This window comes from Myotis brandtii, unplaced genomic scaffold, assembly GCF_000412655.1.
Source record: "Myotis brandtii unplaced genomic scaffold, ASM41265v1 scaffold112, whole genome shotgun sequence".
Classification (NCBI taxonomy): Eukaryota; Metazoa; Chordata; class Mammalia; order Chiroptera; family Vespertilionidae; genus Myotis; species Myotis brandtii.
In genome coordinates, this window is record NW_005353838.1 from 2,766,176 (window position 1) to 2,791,251 (window position 25,076).

Genomic DNA, 25,076 nt, shown 5'->3' on the forward strand with positions numbered 1-25,076 from the left:
TGTGCCCTGACCAGGAATTGAACCATGACCTCCTAGTTCATAGGTCAACACTCAACCCCTAAGCCATGCTGGTCCCGCTTAAGAGCACCTTTAAAAATGAGCCATGCTTGTGAAACAGATTTATTGTGTCTTTAGCACATATATCCTATATAATGAAAACCTAATATGCTAAGTGTCCAACTATTAGTTCGACTGTTGGACCAGTTGCTATGACGTGCAATGACCACCAGGGGGAAGATGCTCCAACATGTAGGTTAGCTTGCTGCTGGGGTCCAGCAGATCAGAACTGGGCTAGACGGGCCAGACATGTCCTGGAGCCCTCCCATGGTCCCTCTCCAGCCCTGATCATGCATCGGTGGGGTCCCTTGGCCCGGCCTGGGCCCTCTCGCAATCTGGGGCCCCTCGGGGGATGTCAGAGAGCTGGTTTCGGCCCGAACCCCGCAGGCCAGACCAAGGGACCCCTCCAGTGCACGGATCCGTGCACCAGGCCTCTAGTTAAATAAATAATTGTACAGATTTCTGGGTGAGGAGTTGTCTGTTTCAATTTTATCAAGGATTCACTGCTCCTTATGTATGAGTATATATATTATTTATTACATACATAATGGTTTTTATATACATGTGTGTATTTTAAGTTTAAAATAATGCAAAGTTGCCCTCAGTTGGCCCTTGCACAGCTATCATAAAGAGTACAAGTGGGGAATGGAAGCCCCAGTGGGTATCACAAGCCCTCCCCCACTCTGAGACCTGGGGTCAGCCTCCCACCTGAATTAACTGGCAGCAATCTCCTGTAACTATACAATTTAGAAAATGATAGTATTAATTTTATAGGGCTTTTAAGAGTGTCAAGGAGATTATCGCATGGGTAAGCTCTGTCAACTGCAAAGGACTCCACAACTATAGTACAGTGGGGCCTTGACTTACCAGTGTCCCGACTGACGAGTTTTTTGAGATACCAGCTGTCTCTCGGCTGATTTTTGAGTTGCCAGAGTAATTTGAGTTAACGAGCTCCTTAACGAGCTCGGTCTCGGAACGAATTAAACTCGTAAGTCAAGGCCCCACTGTAGTTATTCTAATATGATGCTCTCTTATGAACTCTGCAATTCCTAGAGTGCTCTCACTTGTCCTTATAGCCCACTGGGGCATTTTCCCAGGTGGAGATGCAATAAGAAAGTGACTCTCATTAAAATTGACATTTAATCTTGGCTCCAAGGGTCTTGAAGCCAGCACTCTATTTTTTAGACTTTATTGTTGCCATATGTCTGACCTAAGTACCCATCTCTCATTGCGAATAACTTCAGTTTTTTAAAAAATATATATATGTTTTTTTATTTCCGAGAGGAAGGGAGAGGGATAGAAGCATCAATGATGAGAAGAAACATTGATTGGCTGCCTCCTGCACAACCTACACTGGGAATCGAGCCGGAAACCCGGGCATGTGCCCTGACCAGTAATCGAATCATGACCTCCTAGTTCATAGGTCGATGCTCAACCACTGAACCACACTGGCTGGGCATAAATACCTTCAATTTTAAAAGGCCACTTCATTAGGGAATATATTCTCTCCAGGGTGGTGCTGAACTTGATAAACACACTGATGCTCAGAGCTTAGGATTGCTGGTGGGGAGAGTATCCTGTCCTCTCTGGTGCTCTGTTGCCAAAGGTCAGTGAGTAGGACAACTGTTTTCCTTGATGCCTATGCGTAAAGTCAGTAGAGTTGGTGGTTAAGTGAGTACCAGCTTCTCGTAAAAGTCATTTGTTACGCTGCTGTTCATTTACAGAGCATTTAAGTTTCCATTGTATTTACCACCTATACTATTACTGTGTGTGTAGATACGTTTGTGTGATGAGCTTCAAAGGTCTTTGATTCATTCCGGTACAGGAAGACATTTCATTACAATTCAATAAACAAAAACAGGTTGTTGAAAATGTTTTGTTGTTTTGTTTTAAAAAAACACACTGTTTCGTTTTGTTTTTATGGATTTATGTGCAGAATAAATATTCTTGCGTTCTGCTGCTTCTCTGATCTTCTCTCCCCTCCTGGACCTGTGAGGCAGATAGAACAGGTGCCATCTCATTTTACAGTAAATTAACTAAGGCCCAAGTTTTATACCTACGAAGCTGCGGAGGTGGGACTTGACCTCGAATTTCCTGGCTGGGTGCCTAGCCCAGTATCTCTTGGCAGTTTCCTTGTCCCTCTGATCTTTTAAGAAATGTTTTTGAATTGTCTTTTGTTGACATTTGCTGTGTACTGAAAGAAAGATCTGATTAATGCCCAACTGGGAACTAGGCCTCAGTGACATATGTTGTCCTCCAGTTTCTGTCACCTCCCTCCCCTGTGCCTGTGCCGTGGAATCTCACAGCAGTTAGCCAGGGCTGTTCTTTTGTTGTGTGCATTGGAATATATATATTTTAGGTTGTCTGAGGAATCTTGCAGATACTCATTTATGTCAAAGAACCATACATGCTATTGTTAAAGTAAATAGTGAATCAGGTACCAAATGTTCATCCTGACGGACCCTTTTTTGGTTGGAGATAAAACTAATGCCATCAGGCTGTGGAGTAGAGGGATTAGAAGCGTCCTTCAAAGCCCCCTTTATCCACAAAGAGAAGGGGTAATTTGTGGGGGCATAAGACCATGTCACTTTTCAGCACTGAGCTTGAGATGTTTGGGACACAAATGGGGTTTCCTATTAACTATTAATCTTTTTTTTTCTTTGATCCTCAGCCACTCACAACTGACCTTCACTACTATTATATCCTGGAGCTGTCGTTTTATTGGTCTTTAATGTTTTCCCAGTTCACTGATATCAAAAGAAAGGTAAGTGGGGTTCTGTTGTAAAGTGCCTGCAGACAGGTGTCTTTAATGGGCCCTGGCAGGTGGGTGTAGAGCCACAGGCACTCCCCGCTGTTTTCCCAGCAGCGCTAGGTTAGTCCTGCTTTCTGCTTGGATACATAAAGTTCTCTATTTTTGTTTGTGCTGTTTTGGATTTTGTTCCCCTTGTCTCTTAACTCTTCCCTAGTGTTCTTTTCTCTATGAAAATATATAGCAACGAGTCCCGATAGCAGTAATTTCTCTCAGTCTGATTTACAAGTCTCTCTTTTCTCCAAATTAAATAAAAAAGAAAAATGTTATTTGTTGCTCCTGGGAGAGAGTAACATCTCCGTGTTCCAGCTCTACAGAATGAAATTTTCTCCAATTTAAGGGCTAACTGGCATGACAAGATGTCATGAAAAGACAACATTCCTAAATGAACTGGGATCTGGGTTTCTCCCCTCCCGCCGGCGTCCATGGAGGGCACTCGACCTCCTGAGTGTTAAACCCGCTCATTCTAGTTCTCATCGCACCAGCCTCTGGACACAGGTGGCACTTTTGATTTTTCACCGCTTATTTTTCATGATGCCATGTTCTCCGGATTTTCATATTTGGATCGTTCCTTCGAAGCTGTGTTTGCTGGCCTGCATCTCAGTGCCCGTGCTCCACATACTTGTGTGCTCCAGAGCAGCGGTCACCAACCTTTCAGACCTCAGGGACCACCAGTGGTCTGCAGACCACCGGTTGGCGACCACTGCTCCAGAGTATACTCCTTTCACTGACCCGCAGCAGTGGTTTACTTAGCTGGCAAAAGGCGGTCTTTGTGTTTTGTGTGGCTGAGCAGCCTTAATGTGGTGTATGCCCTCTGATTCTCAGAAGTGGGTGGTCCCTGTAAGGCGGTGGTTCTCAACCTTGGCTGCACATTAGAATCACCTGGGAATCTTTTTAAAATCCTGATTTCCAGGCCTCCTCCTCCCGAAATTCTGTTTCTTTGTTACTAATGTTGTGGCCCCACCCCATAACAAAGAAACAGAATTTCCGGAGGATGAGGCCCAGCAATCAGGATTTTAAAAAGATTCCCAGGTGATTCTACTGTGCAGCCAAGGTTGAGAACCACTGCTATAAGGGCTAAGGCTTAGGTATAGCGGGTAACTCATTGACACCCATAACTTGTGGTTCCCTTACTCCTTGCACCAAACTTGCTGGGCCAGTTTCTGGGAATGTTTAAAGATCCTCTAGGGACAGTATCCCAATTAGATATCCTGGTCTCACGTGTGGAGCCTTCTTTATTTATGTAGTCAGAACTTGTAGTCTGATTATCTCCTATGTGCCAGGCTCATTGTATATTTTACTTATTTAGTTTTTAAATCTTTCGTTGTGGTAAAAATACAAAATATAAAATTTACCATCTTAACCATTTTATGTGTACAGTTCAGTACTGTTACACACATTCACATTGTTATGCAACCAGTTTTCAACATTCTTTTCAGCTTGCAAAACCAAAACTCTATATCCATTAAACAACAATTTCCCATTCTCCCCTCCCTCCAGGCTCCTGGCAGCCACCATTTTACTTTCTTTTGCTATGAATTTGACTGCTCTAGGTACCTCATAAAAGTGGAATTAGACCATATTTGTCCTTTTGTGGTGGGCTTATTTCACTTAGCCTAATGTCCTTAGGTTCATCCACGTTGTAGCATGCATCAGAATTTCCTTCCTTTTTAAGACCAAATAATATGCATTTTCTTTTCTTTCGAGGAACATTTTTTCCAGGGAGTCACACAAAACATGAGTATAACAAAGAAGGAGGTTTAAATATTCTTCCTATTTTGTAGTTAAGAAAATGTGTGTACAGTAAGTTTATGTACATTTTTCAAGGTTGTGCAGTTTGGGGATGAATTACAGCCCAAGTTGACCAAGCAAAGTACTGTGATTCCCTCTTAGATTAGACGGGTACACAGTTCTTGCATTGTCTTGCCTTGCCATGCTCCTGACATTAAAGGTAGTAATTTTCAGCTCTTTGTCATTGTATTGGCTCCTCTTTTGCTCAGTGAGAATGAGGGGCACCATCTAAAATCAAAGAGATTGCAAGACTGACTGTCCTTGGCTCCCAGGAGCCGAGTCCTAGTGAGACATGTCTCCACTTGCTTGAGCTTCCTCATCATACATTTACCACGTCTTTTCAGTGAGCCAAGAGCTGGCTAATTCTTATTTCATGTGGAAAATGGGAATATAGCCACTACCAGACTATTACTCAGCACAGGTTTTAATAAGGAAGGCTTTTCCTCTGTTGACATCTCCCATTAGTGAGGTGTAGCCCTTGCTTTTTTCCTTTGCATCTTGCTGTCACTGCAGGTTCTTGGTGGCTCCCTCCCCATTACCTTACCCCTTGGAGGGTCTGCCATTCCAACCATCATTAGTGAGTTGTAGCCCTTGCTTTTTTCCTTTGCATCTTCTTGGTGGTTCCCTCCTCATTACCTTACCCCTTGGAGGGTCTGCCATTCCAACCAGCAGCAAGGATTTATAGAATGTTCAGGCTGCGGAATATACTCCCCATCTTCCAGATTTTTAACTATTTACCAAGTTCTCTAAAAAAGAGCCTGCTTCCTAATTAGGGAATAGAAATAGTTGAAGGCACCCATTGACAACAGAGCATAGAAATCAACTTCTGAAGGCCATTTGTAGGGTTGTTAATAGAAAGGTTACACACATGTTTACTTAGCTTCCCAATTAAATGACAATGAGCTTGAACAGCCATTTCTCAAATAGGGACCAAGGTTTATAAACACTGGATCCAAATGCATACCTCAAACTGTTAGAATCAGTACCCTAAATGAGATTTAGAAATCATTTTGTGACCTAATGGGTTCATGAGTCTTTCTAAAATGGCTTTTATATTTACAAACTCACAAACTCTTCCCTTCTAGAAGTGTCCTAATATTGCTCTTTTTTATTTTTAAATTGCTCTGTTTCAAAGTAGAATCTGGATCTAAAAATGAGAGGAGAACCTTTCATCCCTTTGGTGACAGAGCCCATTGCCTCTCTCTTGACCATTTCTAGGGTTGGTTCTTAATTGGTCAGTGATAAGTTATACTATTAATCTTCCCAGAGGGAAGGGACTAGCCAAGATGTAGTCATTTGGACTAATAATTCAAATGACATATAATTCTAATATTCTATTATAAGCTACCAAGATGTGTAAACCTTTTTGAGGATTTTTTCCTTCTCTTTTTCTTCTTGCTTCCCTTCATTCTTTTCTCCTTCCCTCTTTCTCTCTTCTTCCTTTCTTCTTTTGTAAACAGAAATTGTTTCAGTATCTTACATACTCTTGGTATTCAACATTGTTCAAAATATTTATTTCTCAAGGCTTCATTTTTGTTGAAATTCTGTTTTTAGCACCTGTTCACCATGAGTATTTCTCCTTCACATCTAAATTTTCTAAGGGACACTAATAAATATGACTGTGCTGGAGCTCAGAACAGCTTGCTTGTGTCTAAGCCCTATGTCCCTTTCAACTAAGTAGCTGTTGGACTCAAAGGTCTGGGCCCTGGGCCAATGAGCCGGGCTCATGTTCGGAATCCTTCTCAGGAAATCATCCATGGCCAAGTTCCAAAGCCCAGCTGGTAAAATCAGCTGTTGCTCTTCTGGTCTTTAACCTAAGAGAAAGACTATATTTTGTAAAAGATTCCTGACAGATGTATGGTGATTAAATTTAGCAAGAAGCTCATTGATGGACTTATATTTTCAGAGACTAACTGGCGTCCATTCCTATGAGTGCTTTACTCGCCTGTGAGGGGCCTGTCATGCTCCAGATCTTTCCTGCTTCAATTGGATTCAGGGTATAAAGACAATACGTGCTTTAGTCTTTTTATAAAGCAAGCTGTATAGCATAGAATTAAATGGCATAATGTCCATGAAACCATCTAGTATAATGCTTGACAAATAGAGCTTAGAATAGTACCTTTGTTTGGCACATAACGACCAAAATTTGGTTGAATCAAAACAAAGTGCTAAAACCAAAAACAAAGACACCTCCAAAACATAGTGGTCACAAGTTTTTGTACTTTTGGTCCATTAAAATTAACAAAACTAATTAGGAAGAGGAACTAACTTAAGGTAGCCACCCTTCTTTCCTAGTACTTCCTCCATTTATAACCATGAATTCTTTAAGGAAAGGACATTTGAACATTTTCAAGGAGAGAGGACACCTTGTAATAAAGGACAGTTCTCTATATTTACCATATGGGAAAATTCTTACTTTTCTTATTTTTTTCTGGAGCGGGCAGGGGTGGGGAGGGAAACTATGGGCAGTATGGCCTTGAGGTTAAAGGCATGGACTCTGGAGTCCATCCACCTGCCCGGCACCACTCCTAACTTGGTGTGACCTTGAGCAAGTTACTTTACCTCTTTGTGCCTGATCCAAAGGTTTTCTGATCCAAAGAATGGAGTTCATATAACTTACCTCAACAGAGTGTTGTCAGCATAAAGTATTGCATGCTGTTAGAACAATGCCTGGCACATAATTAATGCTCAGCAAATGTTAGCTATTGCTGTGGTTTTAATGTGGTTCATCAGATAGTGCCAGCTCTCTATCCTCAGGCACATGTAGGATTGTACTTTTCAGCCATGTCCTCTCTTGTGGTTGTGACTGGTAGGCTGTGAACAGAACTGACTAGAGTCACTTTTGTACCAGAGTATTTAATTGCTGGTGTGAGACCCTCTAAACTCTCTTTTCCCCTGAAGTATAGTGATTGGTAACATTTGAGATGGAGACTGCTGCCTCAGTCTGGTCCCTGAGTGACTGTGGTGAACAGCGTGAACCTCCACCCGTAGCCAAATGGTCACATGCAGTGAGTAAGAAATAAGCCTTTGTTTTAAACCGAGATTTCAAGGGCTTTGTCATGATTGTCACATCATCTGGCTTATCCTGACCAGTGCAGTTATTATTAATAATGTGGCTAGTTAAATCATTTCCTAAAACAATATTTTAAATAATTTTTCTAAATAGCAGTTCTCAAAGTGTGGTCTGCAGACACTTAGAGATCCCTAAGACTTTTCAGGGGACCTGCAAGGTCAAAACTGTCTTCAGAATAATACTAAGATGTCATTTGCCTTTCTCACTGCATTGAAATTTGCACGGATAATGCAAAAGTAACCTTGGGCAAAATTGCTGGTAATGGCACCAAACTGTATTAAAAGTCATTCTTCACTACCACATGCTTTCAGAAAGAACAAATGTCAGTTTTACTCAAGGATGCTCTTGATGAAGCAGTAAAAAAGTGTTAATTTTATTAAACCTGCATTCTTGCGTATACATTTAAAAAATATTTTGTGTGAAGAAATGGGAAATATGCATAAAGAACTGCTGCTGCGTAACAACATAAAATAGTGTCTCAAGAAAACCAGGTACAATTAGCACCTTGCATTGTGAGCTGAACTCACCGCTTTTTTCCCCATGGAATCTTGCTTTTACTTGAACAAATGACTGGCAAACTATGGTTATTACCACTTGTGTTTTGGGTAGATATTTTCTTGAAAATGCAGAATGAGCCTGTCAAGTTGTATCAAAAGAACAATTACCATTATTTGTTGTCAATAATAAAACCAAGCTTTCAAGCAAAATTTGATTTTCGGAAAACTTGTGTTCACCAGCAAGAGCTTGATAGCATCTCAGTGCTTTAAAAGTTTTTTCATGAGATTGGTAAGGACATTAATTCATGCGATTTGAAAAATACTGAATAACAAAATATTTCATTGGCTCAGTGAGCCAATATTTTCCAAGTGACTAATGCATGAAGCTACAAAACCATGCATGAGTTTAAGATCTATTCAAAGGTCAAGACAGAGCAAAGGATTTTATGTAACAGAATATGAAAAGTTTATTGATCTGGTTTTAAATTCCATTGCAATTAACCTTGAAGAATGTCCTGCTTCTCAAGTTTTGGTACAGAATCAAAGAAGACTATCCATAACTGTCTGAAAAGCCTAGCAAGATACTTAATTTTCAAACTGTTTGGTACTGGATTTTCTTTATATACTTCAATCAAAGTGACATCAGTTATGAGAATCCAACTTTCTTGTCTTAAGCCAGACAGCAAAGGGATTTGCAATCATGTAAACAGTGCACTCTTACCATTTATTTTTAAATTTTGGAAAAACGTAGTTATTTGAGGGAAAATATTTATGTTAATTAACGAATAATGGACTTTAAAAATAAGTTAAGTGTGTTCTGACACCTTTTTAAAATTTCTCAGTTTTAATGTCTAATGTGTTAACTATTGATAGGTATCACCTACATAAACAAACTCTTTGGTGTCCTCAATAATTTTTAAGAGTATAGAAGAGTCCCGAGATGAAAACATTTGAGAACTGCTCATCTATCTTATTTTTTAAATCTTTCCTGAGAATATGACTCTGGGGAGTGCCTCAGATTGTATCAGCATGGCCTTTCTTTCTTTCCTTGGAGAGCTGAAATCCCACCAGGTGACACCTGATCATCCTGAGAGGGAAGGAGGAAGATGTGAATTCTGTCTGTGTAACCTCAGTGCTCCTACTTACAGACACAGGCAGGCCACTTAACCTCTCTTTCACAGAGCTGCAGAGTTGCTCATCTGTGTATCCGCTTGTGATTGGAGTGGTGATATTCTGCACTCGAAGCTTAGCTTTCTCCCATGGCAGGTATTCCTGACTCAGGCCTCTGGGGGTGTGTGTGTGTGTGTGTGTGTGTGTGTGTGTGTGTGTGTGTGTGTGTGTTTCATACTACAGTGTCTTCAGAATGTCAGAAGGGAAGAAGAGGCAGCTCATTTTAGTAAGTTACCACCTGTGATCAAAGCATTTCAACCCAGTGCTGTGTGCAGGTGGGTAGGACAATAAAACAGTATTGTCTAGAAAAGAAATAGGTTTTGTGGGGCAATTTTATTCAAAGGCTATCTTAACTTACTCTGGCAATTACACTCCCAGGCTCCTTGCCAGGGGAGAGGCTCTTAAGCACCTTTAGAACCCACATAGTGCTGTCCGGGTGTGGGAGGGTGATTGGCAGGGACCTCTTCTTCCAATGAGGTATAAAGACCCCAGGACCTCCACAGTGCTGCTGGTCTGGGCTCTGGGTCCTCAAGTGCAGACCTCAGGAGTCCCACCCACCCTCTCTCAGGAGCTATTGGTGGGTTCCACTCAGCTTCCTGTGGGAAGTTTCCCACAAGTCATCCTAGGGGTCTTGGGAAAACACCCACTTTGGCTTATTATAGTGCTGTCTCCCTGACTTGGTGCATTCCCTCCATTTCTATCCCCATAAATATAAACAGGTCCATCACATGTCCTCCCCTTTGGCTTCCAAACAAGAAGCGCCTTTCATACTCATGGCTAATTCTGCTCCTTTGCTCTGGACCCCCCTTCTCTTCCTTTCTTCTAGAAGTGGACCTTGTTCTTAGTCTCTCACATGTGTTTTCAGAAGTGTCCTCTCTCTGTGGCCTCCTCCCCCAGTCTTCCCTCTGTGTTTGCTTCTGAAAAGCAGCCTGCTGGGTTAGGAACCTGCACTCAGGGATCACGCAGAACTGCATTCAGATCTGGCTCTAGCCTGTCTCCATTATGTGACTTTGGAAAAATCATAGAGCATCTCTGTGCCTCAGTTTCTGTATAAAATGGAGTTCTAGTAGTACTTGCTTTATGGGGCTGTTGTTCCAAATAAATCACAGTGTTCAACAGAACCTTTGGAGCTTGAGAATGAGCAGGCAAATCGGAGGGTAGATAGAAGTTTACCAGGTCGTCAAAGTGGAGAAAAGAAGAGAAAGCACAAGCCTTCCAGCCAGAAAAACAAAACAAACAAAAAATTTGAAAAAACAAAAACAGAAAAACTGCATGGCCAGAGGCCTGCTTGGAGACAAGAAGTAACTTGAGGAGTGAATTCTATAGGTATCATTTTTTTTTATGTTTGTAAAGGTGAGTGGAGAGCTCAGACGGCTGAAGGAAAAGGAGTTAGAAAAGATAAGGCTGATGATGACAATGAGTTTCTCCTGACAACTTACAGCATCATCCCTACCTGGTTGACCAGAAGAAAAAATTTTCCATCTTCAATCTCAAGCACAAAACTGAGTCCTTGATTGCCCATTGTCATTTTGCGCCTCGTATTTAAAGTAAATATGAGAATTACGGCTTTTGAGTTTGGGGGATATTTCTGATTTTAGTGAGCACACTCTGCCCCCTACTGATCATTCTGGATGTTTTCAACCTGAATGGATTTACTTGACAGCAAGAGTTGCCTTTGTCCTCAGGGATATTGGAGGGGGGAAGAGGGTGGGGAGAAGGGAGGGAATAAGGTCTTAACTTCTGCATCACTGAAGACTGTTTTATTGAGTGTGTTTAAAATGTCTCAGAAGTGATCCTTTTAGCATTAAAAGCTGTACAAATTAGTGTGGCTGGGCCAAGAGTAATTTAAATAGAGCCCATAAAGTGTATATAAAGACCTCCAACTTCTGCGCTTATAATTGGCAGGATTTGTAGTAATGGAGAACTTCTGAAGATCCAAAGATCAATGAGAACAAAGACATGCATGTATAATTAAGAAAAAGATCTACATCATTGAAAGCAGAATGCATTTGGAAAGGGTGCTTTTGACAGGGAGAGGAAAGCATGAAGGACGAAGGACTCCAGGGAGTTACAAATTAAGTTCTGTGCTCTGGCCAGGCACACTGGAAGGGAATTGCTGGCACTATCATACTGTTTTCTGTTGTACAAATAAAATTTTATTACATCCCCTGCCACAGTAATAAAATCAATTAAAGATTAATATTAACTAAATAATTCATAGTAGAAAAGAGATTATGAATTCTTGATTTTGAAATGGTACCATAAATGTTACACAGGAGAAAGATTGGGTAAACACTGCTTATACAGCAGTTCTTCACTCCATTTATCCAAGTTCCCAGAAGCTATAAAATAATGGCACATCTGGCAGCAGGAAAGCGCTGTTGCATCCAGACAGCTCTTGTTATAAAAGCTGATCAGGATTTTCAAATTATCTTGAAGTTGTAGTTACAATTTATCATGAGAAGTGTGATGGAGATACCTGCCAAAACTCTGTTTTTAATAGTGTGTCTGAAATTGAGAGTCACATTTTATGGGTTACTTCAGAATAGCTGTGAAAATTAAATCTCTTACATATTATTTTTTAATGTGTTTATATTGATTTTAGAGAGGGGCATGGAGAGGGAGAGAGGGAAACACCTATGTGAAAGAGAAACATTGATCGGCTGCATCCTGCACTTTCTCTACTGGAGATTGAACCTGCAACCTGAGCATGTGCCCTGAGTGGGAATCAAACTGGTGACCTTTTTGATACATGGGATGATGTTCAACCAACTGAGCCACACTGGCCAGGGCCTCTCTTACCTATTCTTTATATGGAGAAAATGTGATGAAGCTAGCCATGAGACTACGCAGTTGGCACATCTCAGATAACATGACCGAGTTTCCCACAGTATGCCCTTTAATGTGGCTGTAAGGTCAGGGTCATCCAACTTTCTATAAGAGACCATATAGTAACTATTTTAAACTTGTGGGCCCTATAGTTTCTATTGAAACTACTCAACTCTGCCACTGTAGCAAGAATGCTGCCATAAACAATAACTAAACAAATGGATGTGGCAATGTTTCAATAAATCTTTCTTGACAAAAACAAATGGAGGGCCAGATTTGGCCTGGGGCCATAGTGTGCGTTTTGATGCTCTAAAGTAGAGTAACCTGGACATGCATATCTGTTGAACAGTGAGGATGCCAGATTTGAGAATGGCTAGTGGAGATATTTACATCATATCAGTACATATTCTTAAAAACATTTTGATAATAACAACAGTAAATGTAAAGTCCTTTGCCAAGTAATTTCTTGGCACTTACTGTTTTTAGAATGTTTGTATGTGACAGTTACCTCCCTCGAGGACCTAATTCTCTATATATTTAGTCCAAAAGAGGAAAAATGTAGTCTATTAGGAAAATATGTGAAAACAAATTTGACTCTAGATTTAATGTGGATGAAGTTCTAAGCATGGACAGAATTTTAGAGAAGAGCTAATTGAATCATATCTGCCAGGGCTTCTCCACCTTATATTTGAATAAATGTTTCCCAAATAAATCACACTTTTTCATTCCTTTACAATTTACCCTTAAATATTTACCCTAGTATGCATAGGCTATGCATGTTAATAAAAGTGAATTTTAGTTACAGTTTTTGAGGAGCCTTGTTATTGGAAGTAGCTTTCTTTAAATGGCACCTTTAGCCAATTCTCTTTATAGTGAGCCAAAATTCAAGGCCACTTAAAAATATAATAACTGAATAAATTGTGGGAGATTGCGGATACCCAAAGGTTTACCTTTATATACATTATAAGAACTTTTCACGACAGGCATTGGTAAGAAAAAGGTGTAATTTTCCTCAAATTGCTTACTGTGGGACAAATCAGAATCAATTGATTTTTATAAACCACTCTGAGTATACTTCCATTTCTGTCATTGTCTCAAGACCAGATAGATTTTTAGTCTCTTGTTTCTTTTCTTTTTAAGAGGTTATATATACATATGTATCTTTAGTTATGCATAGCCCAAGGTCAAGAATCTGTTGTACTCTCATATTCCCTCAGTGGGAAAAGTATTTAACTATGATTATTCTTGGCATATGTAAGCTTCGTCTGAAATCCTTCCCATCTCCATCTCTGTATTTGTTCCGGAGCCTGAGCAGCCACTCTCCCCGCTCACGGTGCCAAGTTATCCTCCAGAAGTCCACTTCCTGCACAGCCACGCCGCTCCACGAACTTCTGGGAGTTTTACCCCCCAGTTGCACAATCCCAAGTGAAGAGACAGGAATATTATTTGTTACTCTGTTGGAAGTCATATACCTTTCTATGTACTTTGAAGGCTTAAATAAGAAAACTATTCTTGAAAAACAAATAGAAATGAGAGATTTCTATTATTGCTGCAGTTTTCATGAAATGAAATCAGCTTTACGTTATGCTGCCGAATTTCTATTTCCTAGAGAGTTTGAAAATATGTTCAATGAATAACCTGGTACTAATTATCTGATCTTCATTCATATGAGTTAGAGTTAAAGTTTATTAATTACATTTATTAATTTTGTTAAATTAAATTCAGAAAAGCTAATGCATGTCATTTGTATCTGAGAGGAACGAGTCTTCCCTTAGCCTTGCAGTTTAGAGGTATTTCATATTCTTTGCCATCCATGCACATCTAAATCAGCCATTACTTCAGATCTTCATCTTCTTATTCCCTGTTGAGAAGTTCACCAATGTTTTTCTTTGTTGCAAAGATTATTCCCAAAACAAACTACATAAAATTATTAGTACTTTATCAAGCAAATGAGAACTTAAAGAACAAGTTTCTTGTTGGTGGTGTTATCTGTTTTGTTGAGAAATGAGTTCATTTGTGTATATAAAAACATGTACATGAAGATGAATTTCTGGTGCCTCCTGAAGATACAGTATTAATTCAAAGACTCTCTTGCAGCCTGATCATTGCAAAGGGGGCTTCATCATGTTGAACGTCAGACACAATGTCTTAACGAGAGGGTGATCCCTCTGGCTAATATTTTATTGTGCATAACCACCCTGCCCCCGCTCCCCCCAGAGAACTGAGTTAAGGAATCTGATTTTCATTCTGATAGTTGGGAATGGAACCCAAATAGCTGGAATTTTACCTGCATCCAGGCGTTTCTGAGGTGAAAGCTACACAGAACAGGCTGAGGGATTCTGTCCTAGGTTTCCTAAATAGCATTAGGAAGTGTAGTAAGGGGAAAAAACACTGTATTACCTTATCAGCTTCTGGTAGTAATATGGATGGCTCTTTCTTGAATTTTTTAATTTCAGATTTATTCTAATGGAGTTTGAGTCAAGACCACACCTAATTTTTTTTTATCTGTCTCTGATAATTAACATATCAAACACTGGAATGAGGGCTGAGATCCCAGTAAATATTAGGCAGGAAACAAAGAAGAAGCCCTTGATGATTGCTCTGAATATGTCAAAAAACAGTATGGCCCTAACCGGTTTGGCTCAGTGGATAGAGCATCAGCCTGCGGACTCAAGGGTCCCAGGTACGAGTCCAGTCAAGGGCATGTACCTTGGTTGCGGGCACATCCCCAGTAGGGAGTGTGCAGGAGGCAGCTGATCGATGTTTCTCTCATTGATGTTTCTAACTCTCTATCCCTCTCCCTTCCTCTCTGTAAAAAAATCAATAAAATATATTTTTTAAAAAACAAAACAAAACAAAAACAGTATGGCAGAATGGCAGGAGGTTGAGGAAGCCACAGAAATAGGTCGCCAGGCCAGTCTGTTTTGAATAAAGGCTTTCAGAATCAGTCTTCAGTCTGAGGCCGACAAAAATTCCCAATCTCTCTACTAAAAATGCAGTGAAACATTATCAACTTAAAATGCTAAGGTTCCTGCAGCCATATGTGTGTCTACATATACACCAGTCGTTTTAAGCAGTAACAGACATGAGGATGGGAGTTCCCCACCCTGCATTGATAAAGTCCAAATTGTGTTTAAAGACTGGTATTTGGACCAGACTGTGTCTACATAAAAAAAATGTGTCAGGGTGAGATGTGTGTAACACATAAAATAATGATTCCATATTCCAAGGCTTTTATTAAAGATATTTCATTGTATATAATGCTTTTTTGAAACAGAAATGCAAGACAAAATTCATTATTCATGCTTTATTCATATTCATACAGATATGACTGTATAATGAGAATTGGTCTTCTGCTATGGGCATAACTCTGAGTCTCTCAGTAATAAATGACTTTTGGAACCAGGGAAATTATATGCAGAAATCATCCTCACAAAACAAACTTTGAAAAGCAAGGCTTTTGTTTTGAGAGGGTCCTTGATATATTGCCAAGGACTTTGTGTTGTTTATTGACATTTATATCAGATATAAATCAAGAAACTTAATTATGAAATGATCCTAATCATCCATAAGTGGATTGATTAAAATATAAATTTTAATCAACTTATATTTATTCATTTTAAAACTAAATAGAAAAAATTCATCTTTTAGTGAGTCAAGAGCAGTCATTCAGGGCTGAGCAATGGGAAATGTGGAAAGTATTATTCCAGCTAGGTACCCAGCTGGTTAGACTTAAAATCTGTGTAATAAGCATGGGCAAATTCACTGGACTGTTGAATTAAGCTCTGTATGTGTTCATTTAATTATGCTTAGGAAACAGTTTAAAATATCAGTTGATAGGGTGGCTCCACTTTAACTGATTCATTGTTTTTGAAATAGCTATTGTCTGGTAGGTCATGGAACCTAATACATTTTGGATAACAGTCTGGAGAGAACACATGTGGGAAACACTATCAGAGCAATTTTTATTGTATGCCTAAAATATTTGGGTATTGTCCAAGTTTAATGATTTAGGGAAATCCTAGATAGCACCCAAACAGAGAAAATCAGAAGTAGGTAAGGCTGGTAAATTGAGTTGACACATGATCACTCATTAAACTCAGAGCATGGTCATCATTTCTCTGTGCCAATGAACTGGGAACTACATGTGAATGTGGTTCTGGAGGAAGGAGCATAGTGATAGGTCAGTAGGTGGCAGAAGTTTGCAAGACTCAGTTCTGCAGTTCTACTGCAGGCAGATAGAATTAACTGATGCAAGACAGATGATTCTTCCAACAGTGGTATTCACCGTCAGTGCAATATGGCTAAGTTAGCTGAAAACAAGAGAAATAGTTGCGCTTCATTTAAAAAATTATCTGACCTGATTTAAGAAAAGTCTTCGAATAACACCATTTGGTTCATTCATTTCATTATAACAGTAAGATGCTGTCGGTATATCAATTAGCCCGTGGTAAAATTGGTTTTGTTATATGTTGTTTCACTTAAAGTCACAGAATCTATAAATGTCCTTAAGTGAGGGCTTACTCTACCAGTAATAAATCAGAATGTATGGTTATCAATAAATGTTTGGCAAAAAAGTAACCTCTGGACATGTTCACCAAAGTATATACAGAGCCATTTAAACATTGTGGGGTTTCTAAAACTTACACATTTAATTTTATTTAATTTTATTTATCATTTTCATTTAAAGTTTGACATAAATATAAAGAGACATTTTAAGAGTTCTGTATCATAGGAATTTAAACATTAAAAATACCCATAGCTTTGTAGGGTCACGGTATTTAAATTAAAATCAAATAATTGGAAATGTTTTTGATATGGGAACTATACAATGAAATAAATGGTTGAAGGACCTAGTAGAAGCGATATTTTATTTCTTGTGGATTATCATTTTACTTTCATGATCTAAACAAAGACCATTGTTTGAATGTTTTAAAACCATTTAAAAATAGTAGAAGTTGGGCCTTTCAAACTCCAAAGTGTATGACATCGACAGTTACTGAATAGAGGATGTTTCATAATATGCTTTCCATTTTGGCTAATTTTTTATGTGTCTCTACATGAATGGTCTAGAGGGGAGTAATCCTCTTTCTCCAAGGCTTCGAGTAGATCACCATTAGAGCCAATCCTGGCACTTAAGTCCCTGAGAAGTTCAAGCTTACTCTGGGAGAAATATAGATTAAATAAGAATAAAAATACCAATGAAAAAGAGACTATTTTTTTAATGTTATTGAATTTATTGGGGTGACATTGGTTAATAAAATTATATATGCTTCAGGTGTACAATTCTGTAATACATCATCTGTATATTGTATTGTGTCCAGCCCAAGTTAAGTCTTCCTCCATCACCATTTATTCCACCTTTACCTTCTTAGAGAGACTGTATTTCTAAGTAACAGAAATTTCCTATCACAAGAAACCATGTCCAGATGGTCAGGAGCTATATCAGTATCTGAGAAAGATGATCTTTTCACATGGGCCAAGAAGTAGCTCCTTTGAAGTTTACCAAAATAAGGATGGCCACTATTCCATTATTTTTGTTAAATTTTTAATAACTATAGACAGATGCTGGTAAAAATTCAGAGTTTGTTTGTGTAGGATCCATCAGAGAAGCCAATATGTTATCATTCTCATTTTAATATCCCACTGAGCATATTCCAGAAGAAGGATGCAGAAGTAGTCAGAGAAGTGGTCCATTTGGACTTGCACTGCTACCCAAAAGATTTTCCTAAAATCCTAACGTGGCTTTGTTTTGTTTTTCCTTCCCCAAGGACTTCGGCATTATGTTCCTGCATCACCTGGTGTCTATTTTCTTGATTACCTTTTCATATGTCAACAACATGGCCCGAATAGGGACCCTGGTTCTCTGTCTTCATGATTCAGCAGATGCTCTTCTGGAGGTAAAAGTTTATTTCATCTTTGAGATTACAAAATCTACAATTCAGGAAGTCCTAAGATTATCACTTCTTCTATGTTGTGCTAGATGTTGCTGGCGACAAAAGTATATGACTGCGTTGAAACTGTGGGGTATTGCTTTGTAGGTGAAATTGGTAAAAGTGAGACTTTAAATTAGCTTATAAATTTTTGTATTAAAAATCTTTATCATGTTGACATTCTTTATTAATGGAATAATAAACACCTTCACTATTCCACACTTAAGAAATGAATGTTTTACATTAAGAACATTATTTCTTGTGCCCTAGCTGGTTTGGCTCAGTGGAGAGTGTCGGCCTGAGGACTGAAGGGTCCTAGGGTCGATTCTGCTCAAGGGCACATGCCTGGGTTGTGAGCCGATCCCCAGTAGGGTGTGTGCAGGAGGCAGCCAATCAATGATTCTCTCTCATCATTGATATTTCTATCTCTCTCTCCCTCTCCCTTCCTCTCTGAAATCAATAAAAATATTTTTTTTTAAAAAAGGAAAAAATTATTACTTGAATAGATTTTATTTCTTGTATTATAAGTTTCACATTGATTTATCCAAAAAGTGTATATAATTCAGTTTGGTTATTAACAGAAGTTGTTTTTTACAGCAAAAAGTGTGTACAAATTGCAAAGAATATGTAAAAATTGTTTTTTGTGCATATAACTGTAAAAAGTATCTGAGGATATATTGGTTGCACTTTGGTTAACTTTCTAAACCATTATCACTTAGAATTATTAAAGTAGCAACAAAAGAAAAAAGAAAAAAATGTTTCTATCATATGTCAAAATATGAAATCTCCAGCAAAATTTTTATGTAGTGTTTACTCTTAATTACATACTCAGTAATGTTATATAATTAAATAAAAGTTTTTTCTATACTAATAAATTTATGTAACTTGTAGGTTACAGTGTCATCTGTAACCTACCAGAGTACAAATTCCATGTAGAAGTCGGTCTTAGAATCTGTATTTTGATTTTTTATTCCTCTTGGCCCAAAGTTCTCCCTTAAAGCATTTACTATCACTGTGAATGTAGAATAAAGGTGCCCTCAAATAATGATTTGTTATTGCATTATAAGCAGAAATTTCCCACACCATAAAATTTAATTTATAAAGGCAGTTAATCAAGGCTTGAAGTATATATAGCATTTTATTAAAAACTTGGTCCCTATAAATTTATGAAATAGAAAAATAGTCCTAATGGGCTAGGCTATGTCACAGGATAGTTTGGCAGTAAGATTTTTAAGTGCTTCAAGCTGGGCTCTATACCACATATTTCTTAAAAGAGAAATATAATTAGTATAAAGACAATCCCTTGAAAATCAGTTACTATTTGGTTAAATCCTAAGTATGCTTGAAAGTAGAAATTTATACAGCACTGCACAGTTTTGAAATCAATCCTGTACAGTCTGCCTACTTTAATCTCTGTGAAAATGGCTGGCATGATGGTTGGCAGAGCCCCGATTCAGAAAATGTTGATTGAGTCATCTTGTACCACTTCAATCTAGAAAAGAAAAATAATCCAGAAATCCCAGCCATGTGGGTAAAAGCAATGTTCTTCATCACCTGGATCCTCTTTTATATTATAAAATAATGCTCAAGTATATCCAAATAATGAGATATGTTGACTGCCAACTCTTTGAGGTGGGACCTATGGCCTAGACTTGTCCAAAAAATTGATACTTAATGCTTTTTTATTGAATACTGGTAAACAAATATAAAAGAACAACTACCCAGAGGAGATAGAAGATGCCTTTTCTCAATATAATTTGTGGTCTCATACCCAAAGTATTCATGAAATTAAAAGCTTCCACTCAGCTAATTGGTATTTCCCTTTAGGAATATAATTCTCTCATAGCTTTGTGTTTTACTTAAAGCTATTAAATTATAATGAAAATACATCCTGCATATCAGATATTTACATTACGATTCATAACAGTAGCAAACTATTATAGTTATGAAGTAGCAACAAAAATAATTTTATGGTTGGGGGTCACCACAACATGAGGAACTGTATTAAAGGGTCGTGGCATTAGGAAGGTTGAGAACCACTGCTAGGGGAACATGCTTATGAATTCTTGGTGAAAATGTAAAAAGAGGTGATCAAGCAAAATTATATTTTCAGTGTCATCTGTTTTTTACTTAGAATCATCCGTAAATAGTAGATGGTAGAGAAAGGGATGTGATTTCTTCCCTAGACTAATTTATAATATAAAAAGTCATCACTTAAATCACTACCATAAATATTAGAGTACTTCTTACAGACACTTGCAACATTAGTGCCTTCCATCCAGAAGATGACTCGTTAATGTAACATTGAAAATTATACCTAAATGGATTCATTGAAAAAACATGATCTTGACACATTCTCCATTTCTAAATTTTTTTAGAATAAACCAAGAAACTATCTCCCCAGAACACTCTTTATGCCTGTTTAAAGAAAACCTATAATTCTAAGGAGAAAGAAGAAAATATACAGGAAGGCTTCATATATACTGTATAAATTTTGTCTCAGTGTTTGGGACTCATTGAAGGTTTAAAGAATTATATTACACTTTCTATTTTGACCTGTTATGCAGAATTCTTGTTCTGGTGTGTTTGGCTTGCTAATATCATCTATAATGCAAGAATTTTCTTATTTTCCTATTTTTCTGAAATCAACCATATAATTGAATTTTTCAGGTTGCTGAATATTTGATTCAATCTGTGACAGTCAGTAGTTCTACTTAGAGCTAATGCTGCATTTCACTTGACTTATGGGTAATTTATAAATACTGATGCATGATGCATGACATTGCAAAGCAGCAGGCAGTTTCATGCATCTGATAAGTTATACCTTATAGGAGACTCATGCATATTGAAAGAAGCTTTTTATTATCAATTTGACTAAATTAATATGTCATATTTCTTCTTTTCATAGGCTGCCAAAATGGCAAATTATGCCAAATTTCAGAAAATGTGTGATATCCTGTTCGTTATGTTCGCCATGGTTTTCATCACCACGCGACTGGGTATATTTCCTCTCTGGTGAGTGTGCCAATCTTCTTTCTAATAGAGCTACTGTTCCAGATAGGCTTTATGAATCATTTTCCTTGGGAATTTACACCAAATACTTAGTAAGAGGTTTAAAGAAAGTGAGGGAGTAACATTATAATAACTATGTATGGTGTCATCTGGGTATTAGACTTATTGGGAGGATCACTCCGTAAGTTACATAAATGTCTAATCACTATGTTGTACATATGAAACTAATATAATGTTGTATGTCAACTGTAATTGAAAAAAATTTAAATTAGAAGTACATAAATAATACTATTTGGGGGGAAAGTGAGAGAGGAACTCCAGAAACAGCTTGATTTCTTCTTCCCGAAGAGGGTTGCACTCTTTACTAACATTTCCCACAGGATAGTGAGAAAAAGATGTGGCTACGTAGGTTCTGAAGCCACTGGGAGCTATCATTTTGGGGTCCAGTTTAGAATATGATTCAAAAACCTTAAACATGAAAGTTGGACTTAATAAAGGGAATGTGGTGTTGCAACCAGCTATCCATCAAGGCTTCTCCTATATCAAGGATTCACAAAGGGTGTCCCTGGACTGACAGCAACAGCGTCACCGGGGAACGTGTTAGAATTGCAACTTATTGGGCCCCAACCTGTGACCGACTGAATCACAGACTCTGGGGGTGGGGCCTGGCAACCTGTGTCTTCACAAGCCTTCCTGCTGATTCTGCTCCACATTGAAGTTTGAGAACCACTGTCCTGTATAATTCTCTCATCGGCTGTGTGTATAGCTAAAGCAGATGGAAGGAATAACCTAAAACGAATCCCTAGAACTCGCTATGGCTAGATTTGTTTTGTTTTGTTAAGAGCTAAGAAAACAATATGACAGAAATTGATGGAATTTGATAGTCTTTGCTATAGAAAATAGATTTACCATCATTGATCATTTTTTGGAAGGCTATTAACTCAAACTAGAAAAACAATGAGACTTCCACACCACTTAAAGTCTACCATTGATGGCAGATATTTTTTCTCCATTTTTTAGAAATTGATTTGAATGGAAAATTAAAGCAATGGAAATGGGGGAAAGCTGAGAAATGAAGGCATGCAATGATACCTTGCTTTCCAGCCCCAATAGAAAAATAAATGGGGCTTTTCAGTGAGTAACATCTATCACTGGGGTTCCATACACAAATTAATCACACACACACACACACACACACACACACACACACACACACACACAGTTTTTCCTTGCGGCTGGTGGCCCTTTTGGTCATGCTTGTTAGGAAAATCATTTCCAAGCAGCAGTGTGTAGTCCAGTGATGGCGAACCTTTTGAGCTCGGCGTGCCAGCATTTTGAGAAACCCTAACTTAACTCTGGTGCCGTGTCACATATAGACATTTTTTGACATTTGCAACCATAGTAAAACAAAGACTTATATTTTTGATATTTATTTTATATATTTAAATGCCATTTAACAAAGAAAAATCAACCAAAAAAATGAGTTCATAGGTTCGCCATCACTGGTATAGTCCAATAGGCATTTATAGTTTTATATGGTTGTAAGAAGGAAACATTCAAGTAATTTTGAATATAATGTGTCTGTAATTATTTCTGGATCAGGGATCTTTCAAGATTACTAGCAGAACTAGTGGTAAGAGTTTTAGTAGAAGAAATCTGAGCAAAATCCAGGAATTATTTCTCAAAGAATGTTAGAAAGCTTTTCCTACTTTGTATTTCTGAGAAACCTGAGTTTTAAAAAAATAAGCATTTCTCTCAAGTACTTCAATGTATTTATTTTCCTATAAGGGTAGAATTAAAATTGCGATGTACCTCTTCTCCTTTCCAGGAGTTAATGTGCGAAAAAGCTCTTCAGGTTTAGACAGTAATGAGTTACCTAGAACATAGACCCCAGAATATAGAAATGATGTAATACTACTAATAAGATGCCTCCTGGGTAATGTCCTATTATAATGACATAAACTAGCTCCTTAGAAAAATCCTTGTAACCAAACACAGAATAAGAGCTTATATTGCAGATGCTATAGGGCATCTGCTACCATTCCCCTTATTGCAGCCAAGATTTTCAAAAGGCACCTTGAGAAGAGAAATATTTCATTGTTTGTAATATAAGAAATAATGTATATACCTGCTGTCATCTGGGAATAAACTTCAGATACTCTGGTAAATATGTTAGTGCTTAGATGACCTTTGTTTTGACCCTGTTTCAATTACTGTACTAGAGTGTAATGGGTACTGTTAGTATTTAAGATTGTAACGTGAATGACAATATATAGTGTCTTAAATATTTTCGTTAATACTGTGAAATTATTCAAAAGTTCCTTTCGGATTAGGGAATCTCACAATTGGGAGGGACTCTATGGTTTACTGGCTCTATGTTCTTCTCTCACTCCCTCTTCCCAGGTTAGGAATCTTTCTATCAATTTTCCTGATCAAAAGTATTGTTTTAGAGGCCAAGGGCGAAATAGTTTTTATATGAAACAGAAACTTGGGTCCTTATAACTTCTAAGCTAGAGGTTCTTACTCTTCATTAGAACCCCCTGAAATTGTATGAAAAACGTGTGTGTGTGTGTGTGTGTGTGTGTGTGTGTGTGTGTGTGTGTAATTTTTTTCTGGGGGAGGGGTATGGCTTTATCAGATTCTCAGAGAGATCTGTGGCTCCTGCCCTCCTTAAAAACGTGCCTTTCGGAAAACAGACTAAGTATACCCTACCACTTCTAGCTGGAAACGCTTAAGAATGTGAAGATTTCTAGTATGTCATCTATAAGCTTTCTCTTCACTAGAAAGCATATTTAATTCCTTCTATTATCCCTGCTTGTCATTCTCTTTTGTTTGATTCTCAGAATTCCTCTTGTCATAATGTTCCAAATGTGAACTGGCTGGTTCAAAATAAAATAAACCAGGCTTTATTTATAACTGCGTCTCTTCCCGTGCAGCTTGCCATTGCATCAGCTTTAATAAGCAGCTTTCACTGTGTACCAGCGATGACCTGATAAACAGCGGAGCTGCCTCATCCTAAATTTACTAGGTCTTCCTTGTCCTAAATTTATTTCATTTTTATATATTTTTATTTCTAATTGTGGTTTATTTGTATACTTAATTGTACAAACTAATTTATTCCTGTTAGATTTCATCATGCTGTTTTCCAATACTCTATTCCTAGAACCCCTAATATGAGGGTCTTCTGAACTATATCCAGTGCTATATTTATTCCTTCCACTTTTATGCTACTTGCATGTATGCCTTTCATGCTTCCCCCAACTCATTGAAGAAAAAAGTTGCTTCAGATGATCTCCTGATACACTCCTGAAGAATTTCTTTAGGCTGGCCTCAATTTCTCAACCACCAGTCTTTCTTTATGATTTTTCTACTTATTAACATCTTAAAACTGCTGTCATCATGCCTGCTATTTCTCCACGTTTCTAAGGTGTAATAAAAGACTTATGGCCCTGGCCAGTATGGCTCAGTTGGTTGGGCGTCATCCTGGACACCAAAAGGTTGCCGGCTCAGTCCCCATAGGTGGCATGCAGGAGGTAGCAGATTGATGTTATGCTCTCACATCAATCTTTCTCTCTCTCTTTCTCTCCCTTGCCCTTCCTCTCTCTATATTTTATAAAAGACTTACGAAAGTAAGGTCTTATAAAAGTCAAGATTTGCTCTGTGTTTAAGACATCCTCTGCACATGTAGAGGAAGGATGAAAAAGAATAGGGGGCCCATCTGGCATGATTTAATTTTAGGGGCCATTGTTGGCTCCTGGCTCTTTATTTTGAAACTAGAGGCCTGGTGCATGGGTGGGCTCCAGCCGGCCTGCCCTGATGGGGGCTGATCAGGGCCGGGCCAGCTGGGGTGAGGGGCCACAGGCAGTTGGCAGGCCAGCCCTGCCCCCCAATTGGGGTGGGGGAGG

The 25,076-nt window shown here is 38.4% G+C and overlaps 1 protein-coding gene across 2 annotated transcripts in view; it reads left to right on the forward strand.

Moving 5' to 3' along the window:
* CERS6 (ceramide synthase 6) overlaps nucleotides 1-25,076 on the forward strand; it is a 276,337-nt gene that overhangs the window by 206,610 nt on the left and 44,651 nt on the right. For both annotated transcript variants that reach the window (XM_005857533.2, XM_005857534.2), the window contains exons 6-8: nucleotides 2,729-2,821; nucleotides 17,998-18,126; nucleotides 21,068-21,174. In XM_005857533.2, the coding sequence (XP_005857595.1) occupies nucleotides 2,729-2,821; nucleotides 17,998-18,126; nucleotides 21,068-21,174 (329 nt within the window). The remainder of the gene's footprint in view (nucleotides 1-2,728; nucleotides 2,822-17,997; nucleotides 18,127-21,067; nucleotides 21,175-25,076) is intronic.